Source organism: Teleopsis dalmanni, chromosome 2 (genome assembly GCF_002237135.1).
Source record: "Teleopsis dalmanni isolate 2A chromosome 2, ASM223713v2, whole genome shotgun sequence".
Taxonomy (NCBI): domain Eukaryota; kingdom Metazoa; phylum Arthropoda; class Insecta; order Diptera; family Diopsidae; genus Teleopsis; species Teleopsis dalmanni.
Genome location: NC_051847.1, coordinates 187,133,393 through 187,146,167, shown reverse-complemented (window position 1 = coordinate 187,146,167; position 12,775 = coordinate 187,133,393). Strand labels below are relative to the sequence as shown.

The following is a 12,775-nucleotide window of genomic DNA, read 5'->3' as shown; positions in this document are numbered from 1 at the left end:
AACATTTTATTAATAATTTGTTCATTTGTTGAGTAACTCATATGTAAACATAATTACAGCACTTACAGAGTTTTGCTTAAATACCCGTTTGTAGGGTAAAAAAAGCGTTGAAAGGTTGGCAAGGGAGGCGGATGCCTCATTACAAAAGGCATTTTTTAGTCAACGGCAAATTTGCTTAAACTACTTGAAATGCGTTGCGGTAAAACCGCTGCGGTGAAGCTTTTAATATTTTTTTCGATATAATTTCTTTTTTTTCTTTATTTTTCATTGTTCATACTTTTTTTTGTTGTTTTGCGTAGTGCCTTCTGTTGCAACATTGCAGGTTGTAAAAATGTTTTCTGATGAGATTTTGTGTGCAAAATTACATAAAAAATGAATTCATTTGTACTTTTAGGAAGATGAGTACTTAAAACTTTACATCACAACAACACAACAAAACAAAAAAAAACAACAGCAGATACTTTAAGCGTATTAATGTTAATACCGCAGCAAGTTCATTTGCGATGCATTGAATTTAAATCCAATTGCCTTTAAATACAGGGTGAGAGCACGCTGTACTGAAGGTTAACGCGCGTATAAATGCGTTTCGCTTGTGCTTATGTTGTAATTAAATTAGATGAGTCTGTGAGATGTGGAACTACAATATCTGTAATTATTTGATCTTTAATTTAATTATTCATAACAGATTACCAAATATTAAACAAATGTTATTAACAGCAAGGATTATTTTTTTATTTTTCTAATTTTCTTTAATAATAGTATGAATAAATATAAAATTTTTATAGTATTAGCTCAAACACACGAATATGTATTACGCATTATATTATAATTAAATTTTATTAAATTTATAAATTATAAATTTTACAAGTCAGTATAAAGTATTCGGTATTCGGAATAACTAAAAACATATATATATAATACTTAGTACATATTAATTTAGGTTAGATCGTCGGAATCTGTGATGCCTCGGCAGGAGTGTCTAATATAGAGTATAATAAAGAATATTAACTTGCATTATTTAATAAAAAAGGACCTTTAGCCGAATTGAAAAAAATGTTAGTTCAAACCATTAATTAATTTAAACTTTATTCTACTATTTTACATTTTGTTTTTATTACTGTTTTTTTTTGTATAATTTTATATTTACTTATATATTATATTATACAGTATGTCCAAATATTATATAGTGATAAATAAACTAATATATATAATTTTATAAATATTTATATTTTTTGTATTTTAATTATATGTTAAATGACTTTATATGTGCAAATCATGCCACTGTAGTCCAAAAAGTATATAGGGCATCATAATCTATTATTTATAGGTTTATGGTGTGTAATTAAATACATATTAATATTATATTATAACATAATCTGATTGTTTAATGTGTAAACACAGATTGCAATTTGTGACATTTACATTTACAGTACATTTACAGACATTTGTGACTATTACAGAGTAATAGTGATAATAGAACCAATATATCCAAAGACTTTGGATGACAGTACTTCCGAATTTAAAGTTTTATGCATATTTGTAATTTTTATATAATATTATATTATACATACAATTTTGAATGCTTTATGTGTTGACAAACATGTACACAGGGTGCAATTCGTGGCATTGCACAGGGTGCAATTCAAATATACATGTATATAACGTTCAATTAAAGCAATATATTTTTTTAAAGACTACTTATGATAAATATTGGGCGTCAAATTTTATATATATTATATTTATATTTATTGATAGCTTTATGTTTGAACACATACGAGTTAAAAAAAAGGTGCAATTCGTGGCAGTTGCAAGTAACAGTTTTAAACTCATATACGTTCATTTGAAATAATATACCTATTGATTATATATTTAAAGATCACTTATTATGGATATTTTGGAGTATCTGAAAAAGCTGTATGGTCTACTCAAAAATTCACTTAGCTGATATTTAAATTTTTGGGTTTCAAAAATTCTTCATTGTTGCACTTTTTTTATTACATGAATAATTTTTTTATCGATGATTATAATTCAACTGATTTTGATTGAATGTTTTAATGCTTGAATCACCTGCATTAACTCGTCTTACCAATTATTACAACTGTTTAAAAACTTTCGCTATACGGTTATTTTATTGAATTAGTGTAACATGTAAAATCCAGATTTACAAAACTTTTTCTACAGGAGAACCTAATCTATGCATGGCAACTATCATAATTAGTACTTGATAATATCGTTAAAACAAATATAACAATATAACAATATTTCAAATACTCGGTATTTATCTGTTATTATGGAATTATATTCAGGCAAACAATGTTAGCTATACAACCTTTTTATATTATTTTCTTTATGTTCATGGTCAGTACTAGGTACATAGTTAGTCTCTGTCGAACTTCTTTTTACTATCTAATCAACTTCATAAATAAATTAATACATTTAAGAATTGATAATTACTTGTTAATACGACATTTACATTAAATTTTAAGTGTTTTTGGCTTATGTCACACAATAAAATTATTAAAAAATTTACACTTATTAATTTGTGTTAAAAATTTTTATTATATTTTAAAAAATATCTGTATTATAAATATTATATTATTATATCATATTATATTATAACTATTTTTTAAAACTATTTTTTTAAATAAACTACCTAAGCCCGGTGAAAATTAAAAATATTATTATTAAATTTTATTACAATTTATATAATTTTAATATATTATTTAAAAAAGCCTATATAACAAATTCCTTTTTAATACTCAACTATTATTAATTGTTTATAAGATCTTTTTCTAAATTAGTGAACTGCGCAGATAAGTTCGACTTTACTAAGAAATTTTAAAAATTAAATATAAATAGACTTATGTGTCATATGGAAATATGGAATTAATTAAGAAGAGGAGGTTTATATCCCTGCACCCAGCAGAAACGTTGTTATCAGTCAATAAATTTTGTTCAGTTTACTTTAATGTACAGAGTGCAAATAATTTAGAAGAAGAAGAGAAAATTGGACTGTACAAAGCACAAGAATGTAATATATACAAATTAAAAAACTGGGATAAATAGTATATACATGTGTATTGAAATAAATAAATTATAATAATAGCAATTGAGCTCATGAAAGAGGTAAACAAAAAAAAAAATAAATGTACTAAATAATGGGTAAATAAAACGTGCGTGTATAGTTGAAATATTTTAAGCAAAGATTTTTTTTACAAAAATTTATTTCATATAAAAATTTAACTTAAAAAATAAAATAAAATATATGTAAAAATTAACACTTACTTATTTTGTGTTGAAAACTTCAAAATAAAATCCAAAAAATATCCAAAATAAGAGATCAGATTCCAGATAATTAATATCTAAGCACAGATTTTTTTTTTTCAACCAGCACTACACCGAACACGTTTATTTAGCACACGACACTCTACAACAAAAAAAATACGGAACAATTTGAGCCTTTTTTACACCAAAAACTGCAATTACAGAAACAAAAACAAAAATAGGAACGAGTGAGAGTAGGAGTGAGAGTGCACTCAGTAATTAAAACGAAATATAACAGTACAAAGCCGTGTGTGAATTATGACATAGCAGAGGTTCACACGATTCCACTGGATCTGTTAAAAATTACTGTAAATTCCGTTACACTACGTAATAACACACCAACAAGGAATTGTGAACCAAAAATGAATATTTATTTTATTTTTTGTAATTACATTCAATATTAACCAAACAAAAATTTATTTTTATAAATATATATGCAAAACTTTAATTTTAAATATTTTCTAAAACACTTGATTGAACAATATTGTTTAACATAAAATTTCGCAGAAAAAATTGATCATTTATTTGAATAAAATATTTATTTTTTTATTTAAACTTTAATTCATTGAATATATTATTATTAAAAATTATATTATTTTAATTATTTGCACACATGTATTATGAAAAACAATAAACAATTGAACCGAAATAATTATTTTATTATTGCGAAATATTATTTATAAACCTTTTAAGTTATTTGTTAAAGAAGTAAGGGGTTAATTTGTTTGTTTAATTTTATTAATTATTATTTTAAAATGAAACACTTTGCTTACAATTTAAAAAACAATATTCAATTTAAAAAACAATACGCTTTGTTTAAAACGTATATCACAATTTCTAAGTATTTTTTTTTCTACACAATTAACTTCAGAAACACGTTGATCAACTAACGTACACGACTTCTGTTTGAAAACTGAACAAATTTTTATATGAAAATGAATGTGAAACCGTGAGCAATAACGATCAGTTAAACAATGCAAACAACAAAAGCAACAATAACAACAATAACAACGCTAGGGCAAGACAATGGGAATCCAACAAGCGCAGCAGATCAACAGTGTGAGAACTTTTTAAAAACTCAACTGTAAATATCTAGAGTTTCTGATATGAAAAAAATAAAAAAAAATACAGGAGACAAACAATGATGTGCGTTGTTTAGTGCGAGTGTGTGGAGAGTGAGAGAAATATACAAACAGAACTCAAAACAAAAATTACTTTGAGTGCAAATGTTTGGTTGACTGTGTTTGTTTTTGCTTTTGTTGTGCTTTTCACATTTGTGTTTGTTTTTTCCTTATGAACTTGTTTAGAGTAGCACGTGTTGTATAAACTTTTTTTTTGTATGGCATTTATTTTTTGCAAAGAAACAATTTTCTATACAATGCTGCTGTATATCGTACGTGATTAGTAGAGTTACCCATATTGTATTTTTTAAAAATTAGTTGCTTGTTGATAAGTGAAAATAATTTGACTTAGACCGTGTGCGAGTTCGAGTAAATTGATGATAAATTGATGGAAATAGTAAATTATGTTGGCATAGCAGCGAATGTTGGTATTTACCAGAATGTCGAGTAGGGTAAATTAAATAAAACTTATGTAAAAGATGTTTAATAAATAAATAAATTATTTTAAAAACTTTTATGATTTCGTTCTAATATAAACACAGCAAGTAAAATTGTTAATAAAAACTTTCATAGTAATAGTAACAAAACTCCAGAAAAATATGCGAACAAAAAAGTCAAGTACGGCTTTGGATCAGTTGGTTAATGTGCGCTGATTCTGAGCTTCACATTTGGCAGGACCCGAGTTCGATTCCTGGTACTTACAGTCTCAAAAAATAATTATTTACGAATAATTGAATACAAGAATTATTTCCAAGACCACTGATGATAGGTATTTGGCAGTACTCGAAACAGCTGTATGGTCAGCCAAAAATTCATTTAATTAAAATAATATAAAATGATTTTTGTTATTGTAGTTCACTACTGTTCGAAAAACGTTTTTATATCGGAGTAATCTTTAATTGTGAACAGCCACAGTTCAAAATAAATTTTTGTTGTTGTATTTCACTACTGTTCGAAAAAACCTCTTTATAAAAACTTTTAACCAAAAATAAATATTTACATAAGTGCAGTGCAAAAAATCCCTAGGAAATTTTAATTTACTTTACCCTAATATACTCGAACTCGCACACGACCTTAATGGATATATTAAATTGTGTATAAATACAGTTTCAGCAACTTTTTTTCTCACTTCGTAATAATTCCACTAAATAATTTTATTCTAGTTGTAATTTTTTTTTCACATAGCTATAATTATCTGTAGAAAAAAAAAATATTTATTTGAAGAATATCTTAATAAACATTATATACCTTAGCATCATTTTTAATTATCTTTTCAATAACATAAATGTCTAATGCTTGTTGCTTTCATTTTCATACTTCATTCTTTGTGTTTATAGTAGGTATGTTCCACGACCTAATCGTAGTAATACTCAAGTAAAACACATTACATACAAAGTGAGAGCGTAACACAAATAAAGTGCCATATTATGCTTTTTACACAGATTTTATGGAACAGCTGTGTGTAAAATCTGGTGAGAACACCAGTGCCGCGCAAAGAAACAATACAAAAAATTAAATTTTAACCAAAACAGCTGATCACATATCATACACATTTTACTTGCAATAAAATGTAGAAGTAAAATCTGTGTAGCATTTTCAATTTTCGACAGGGATGTGACACTCTCTCAGATGCTCTCATTTACTCGAAAAGTTGCTGTTCTAATATAATAGATCTAATATTGTCTCTGCGCGAAGGGCCATGTTGTGTTGAGGATACAATCATCGTCGATCACCATATTTGTTTCTGCTTTCAATTTTAGCTTTGAAAGCATAAATAAATGAAGTGTAAAACGATCATTTGTTCAATTACTTACAATTATCAAATCTCATTAAAATATGTTTGTGTCGGTCTCATATGAAAACGGTATAGCAGTGGTAAAATCTATTATTCTAATTAACTTTTTTTACGAGAGATCTAAGCTAAATATGCCTATTAACTTATTTCTGTACATAAATGTAATAATATGTAGCTCAAATTTTATTTATGGCTTAGTAAGCCTAGTGATAAAATGACAGGATCTGTTATATAGTTGCATGTCATATAAAAAAGCCCCTAATAAGACTATCAATAGGCTTTAAATTTAGCAAAATATAACAATGAGTACAGTAGTAAATACTTTGTTGTATATCTCATATACATATCTTTACGTAGAGTGCTAAAAACGCACATTTACGTAGAATATTTAACTGCTAAAAAATCGTATAGAACACTAAACATAAGTTAAATAAGAGTTTCTTTCAAATAACACAATTTGTAAGAAACTCTTCCCAAAAATAGATAGCCATCTTTATACAACATTGGCCCTACTTAAAGTCCTTCCAAACCGAACAACTTCAAAAAGATATGCGGAGCTTCGTATAATTACAATTAGATCAATTATTTAACTGATATAAACATCAAAATCGTTTCACCAGTGAGACGCAGCGGATCCAACCACAAAATGAAGCAGAGCTGCTGATTGACACCAAGTCAGGCTACATATCCACCAAAAAAGAATCAAAATTGAATTAAGATTTACTGTGTAAACACATTTTTAAGAACGCTGGTCTAATAAGTAAAATCAATAAGAAAATATTGTTTTTGCCGTGTGAATAGACATTATGGATAATACAATAATTGTGAACTGTAAACATGGAATCCAAACACATAAAATATTGCTCGAAATTAATTTCATCTGGTAACGCTGTTCAAATTATTACCCACATCTTTTTTACGTATTGCTTTGTCTGTTATTTTTTACTAGTGGTATAGAGCGGTGGCGCGTAAAGTTTTTTGATTGGAACAATTTAGTATGTTAGATATTAGCCTCAAACGCTATATATAAAACCCGTAATTTAAGCAAGTTATTATTAAAAGTAATTAATTGAAAATGTTAATAATATTATTTAATAAAAGGACATATGATTAAAATTTATTGCTGGTATCGCGTGTGCGCTTCGTGCATTCGTCGTTTATAGTCGGGTATTTTACATCTATACGAAGATAAAAACATAGTGCTTTTGCCTTCTTTTTCAGAAATACAACAAAATTCAATCCAAACTCGTTTGTCCGATATAGTTCAATATGTAAACTGTGTGGAGATGCAAATATTATTGGACTCTAATAGGATAAATGTAGTTTTATATAGATGGAAAACTCATAAAATACCTAAGCCGGCAATACTATTGCAATATTTTTTATTGACACAAGTCTAAGGATTTTAAAACAAAAAACATATATTATAGTTTCGATTTGGAGGCCAACAAAGTTAAAATGTTACAGGCAAGTATATACGTATAATAATTGATTTTGATTTCAACGTAACATTGTTAACCCTACGTCAGAAACAGTATTCCTAAAAAATAATTTAATTTCTGCTGTAATTTCTGAAAATATATACCCGTATATATAATTTGAATAGCAGCTTCTGATGCTTCATCCGGTTTATCCAGACATTTTATCGTTAGTTTACTATTGACATCCATTTTTGCGACAATTTTTTATGCTACCAAAATTGGTCTCAAAAAAGGACTAAAAAGCATATATGCTGTATGTTATACTTTCACCTTTTTCTTATATAAATATTGTATATAATATTATTATATGAACTATTATATTATTAACTTATTTTTTATTTTATTTGTGTGCAGTCTAATGAAGGGAATATCTATTTGCAGTGTTTTAAACTATCTGACTATCCCAATCTTACCCATCGTATATATCTGCGAAAGCGAAGCGGATATAAATACTTTACAGATGATGAAGGTGATGTGTCTGATGATTGTAACAACATGAATGCTCAAAAAATCAGTACAGAAGAAGATGCATACCTTTCAGATGATGACACTCTTTCAAGTAGTCAAAATATGACACAAAAATATCAACAGCATCTAACTCTGGTAGAATCAACTGATGAAGATGATGACATTGGTCGAAAAATTAATACACATAAACGGCCCAAACGTAAACGTAAGAGTGTGTCATATATTGAAGATAACGATGATGAATCATCAACTAGCCAAAGTATCGCGACAGACAAACGTCAAAAGCGTATATATGTGATAGAAACATCTAGTGAAGATGATGACATTCCATTAATAAACCTAAACGTGAAAACAAATAAACGTAAAAGGCTTGTAACTAAGACAAAAGTATATGTTGAGGACGATGACACGCCATCAACTAGTTCAAGTATCATAGAAAATAAACGTCAAAATCATACCGCTGAAGTGGAAACATATGTTGAAGACCTCGATGAACCATCAACTAGTCAAAATATTTTGAAACGTCAAATACGCGCAACGGAGGTAGAACCATGTATTGAAGATGACGATAAACCATTAAAAAGCCGAATTGTCAAAACATATAAACGTGAAAAGCTTGCTAACACGAAATCGTGTATTCAGGAAAGCCATAAACCAACAAGTAGTTCCGGAATTATAAAAAATAAAGCTCAAAATTATATAGCAAAGGAGGTAACTTTTGTTGAAGATGATAACAAACCATCTACTAGTAATAATATTTTGATGCATAACTGTCAAAAGCATTCAGTTGTAGTTGAAGCATGTGTTGGAGATAATGACAAATTACCCAGTCGCAGTATTTTGATAAATAAACAAAAACCGTGTTCAGCTGAGGTGGAATCATATGTTCTAGATAACGATAAACCACCAAACAGCCAAAATATTTTGACAAATAACCGTCAAACGCATTCAGCTCAGATGGGGGCATGCATTGAAGATAATGAGAAACCACCAACTAATCGCAGTATTTCGACAAATAAAAAACAAACGTATTCAGCTGAGGTGAAAACATTTGTTAAAGATGACGATAAACCATCAAGTAACCAAAATATTTTGATATATAAACTTCAAACGCGTTCAGCTAACGTGAAAGCAAGGGTTGAAGATAACGACAAGCCATCAACCAGTCAAATCATCACAACACTTGCACATCAAAGAAGTGCAAATAACGTGAATGTAAGTTTAGGAGATGACGACAAACCATCAACCAGTCAAATATCAATTACAAATACACAACAGAGAAATACAAATAACGTGAAAGCAGTTGACGACAAACCAACCAGTCAAATATCCATTAGACATGTACAACAAGGAAGTACAAATAACGTGGAAGCAATTGTTGAAAATAACGACAAACCATTCACTAGTCAAAACATCATAACACATGCACATCAAAGAAGTGCAAATAACGTGGATGTAAATATGGAAGATGACGACCAACCATCAAACAGTCAAAATTTCATGACTCTTGAGCATCAAAAAATTGCGCATACCATGGAAACATTTGTTGAAGATGGCGTTAAACCATCAAGCAGCCAAAATATTTTGACTCATAAACATCAAAAGTATTTACTTCTGGATGCATGCGATGAAGATAATGTCAAACTACCAACTAGTTGCAGTATTTCGACAAATAAAAAACAAACGTATTCAGCTGAGGTGAAAACATTTGTTAAAGATGACGATAAACCATCAAGTAACCAAAATTTTTTGATATATAAACTTCAAGCGCGTTCGGCTAACGTGGAAGCAAGGGTTGAAGATAACGACAAACCATCAACCAGTCAAAACATCACAACACATGCACATCAAAGAAGTGCAAGTAACGTGAACGTAAGTTTAGCAGATGAGGACAAACCATCAACCAGTCAAATATCAATTACACGTACACAGGAAAGTAATACAAATACCTTGAAAGCAGTTGACGACAAACCAACCAGTCAAATATCCATTAGACATGTACAACAAGGAAGTACAAATAACGTGGAAGCAATTGTTGAAGATAACGACAAACCATCCACTAGTCAATACATCATAACATATGCACATCAAAGAAGTACAAATAACGTGAATGTAAGTATAGAAAATGACGACCAACCATCAAACAGTCAAAATTTCATGACTCATGAGCATCAAAAAATTGCGCATAGCATGAAAGCACTTGTTGAAGATGGCGTTAAACCGTCAAGCAGCCAAAATATTTTGACTCATAAACATCAAAAGTATTCACATCCGGATGCATGCGTTGAAGATAATGTCAAACTACTAACTAGTCGCAGTATTTCGTCAAATAAAAAACAAACGTATTCAGCTGAGGTGAAAACATTTGTTAAAGATGACGATAAACCATCAAGCAACAAAATATTTTGATATATAAACTTCAATCAGCTATATTTTGATATATAAACTTAAGCCCGTTCAGCTAACGTGGAAGCAAGGGTAACGTGGAAGCAAGTGAAGATAACGACAAACCATCCACTAGTCAAAACATCATAACACATGCACATCAAAGAAGTGCAAATAACGTGAATGTAAATATGGAAGATGCCGACCAACCATCAAACAGTCAAAATTTCATGACTCATGAGCCTCCAAAAATTGCGCATAGCATGGAAGCATCTTTTAAACACAATAATAAGCTATCACTTTACGAAAAGTGGAGACGAATACATATCTTTATATCAAAGAAAGTAACAACCAAGTAAAAATTTGGTCGTCAAATAATTAAATGATTTAGTTGTATCAAAATTAAATAATCAAATCAAAACAATAAATAGCTATACAGATCTAGCTGCGTGTAATGCTCTGAATTTAAAAAACAAGTAATATATATCTTATCCTTTCGATAAAAATTTTAATACTGTAGGTATATTATTAAAGCTTTAACGACTTATAAAAAAATATACTTAATAAGTACTTAATAAATAAATAAATAAATCTAAATCTTTAATCATTATTATTATTATAAGGTATTCATTCGGAACAGTTTTTGCTATGGCCGGGATCAAAAGAATACTACTATTACTAAAGTTATGAATTGCTTCACATATTGATAGATACTGGTCAAGTGTTATTTTTTTTAAAGATAATCTTAAGTTGCTTGGTATTTATTTGTACTTATATCTAATTTTGAAACTGACCAAAGCTTATTTAATATTAGAAATAAAAATTTAGATCGTTACAGTAGCATTTTACCATTATTATTTGTGGAAAAAATTCTTTTTTGACCAAAATTCTGCATTAGTTAAAATTTTATTCCTAAATTGTGTATTTGTAGATTTGCTTGTGAAAACTTTGATCGTGGCAAAATCTGGATAGTACTAGTATACTGCATTTATATATGTTGAATTATTTAAAATTTTGCATCGTTAGTTAGAGTTGTGACATCGCATAACAAAGTCCATTTTAGCACAAATAATAGATCACTATAATATTTTCCATAGTGATCGCTATTAATAGTTTGCTTCGACCAATGACTTGGCCTGTATTATGTCAAGGGAGGTATATTATATTAGAAAACATTTGTACATTTTTTTTTTCAACACACTAAATTAATTATATCTTATCATATCTACCATCAACTAAATAAAAAAATTTTTCCCAAAATGTGGGTCTTTGAATTTTATTAAAGTAGCTTATAAAAAAATATCAGCCAAATCGAAGATAATGAGAAAAAGGCGCGGAGATGATGTTGTAAGCAATATTAAGTTAAGTCTAGATATAGGAATATAGCTATAAAATCTATATCTATACTATAGAATCTATTCTATAGTAATTAAAATTGATATATGTTTTTAATATTTCATTATTGAAGTTTTTGATTAATATTGGTACTTAAATATAAAATATATCGAAATTATATAGTTTTTGTTATTGGTTTTAGATTTTATTGTTATATATGTGGGGTTGGCAATGCTTTTAGCTAAGAAGTAGTAGAAAAGAAACAGTAGAAAAGAAGCAGTAGAAAGGAAGTGTTTGACGAATCAAATCGAAAGTGTTTGATTGTTATATATCGTGGGTTCTGACACCTACTTGTATGTGGGCTTGATTTATTTAATAGAAAATATGATTTAATTAAAATATAAGTATCAAATATGTTCGACTAGTTTCGTCGAGGTCTTCCTTTCTACTACTTCTTATGCCTTGTTTTCACTATGTCATTTTAAATGACAATTATAATTGACGGGTGTGTCAAATGCGTTTTCATTACATGAGAAGAATGCGTATATGATATCATATGACTACCCGTTTTCATTATACTGACAATATTTGACATTGAAAATGACCTAGTGGAAACGAGGCATTAGTTAAAATCTTTGCTAATCACACATATATATAGAATAATATATTATTATATTAAATGTGTATAATAAGATTTTCTGTTCATATGTATAAGTCTTTTATAATAGTCATTGATTTTGAAGACAGTTTATTGAATTAATTTATCTAGTTTTAATGGTCTTCATTGCAAGTATATTTATATCTACAACTGAATCTATTCATATTCTATCTATTTCCATTTTAAATGGTGCAAACTGAATTGTTTT

At 28.3% G+C, this 12,775-nt stretch overlaps 1 protein-coding gene across 1 annotated transcript; it reads left to right on the top strand.

Annotated features, from left to right (window-relative positions):
• Positions 1-7,308: 7,308 nt before the first annotated feature.
• On the top strand, positions 7,309-10,598 carry LOC119676382. Its single transcript, XM_038087619.1, has 2 exons — positions 7,309-7,707; positions 8,076-10,598. Exons 1-2 carry the CDS (start codon positions 7,699-7,701, stop codon positions 10,596-10,598), a joined length of 2,532 nt encoding a protein of 843 aa, XP_037943547.1. The 5' UTR covers positions 7,309-7,698.
• The last annotated feature ends 2,177 nt before the right edge of the window (positions 10,599-12,775 follow it).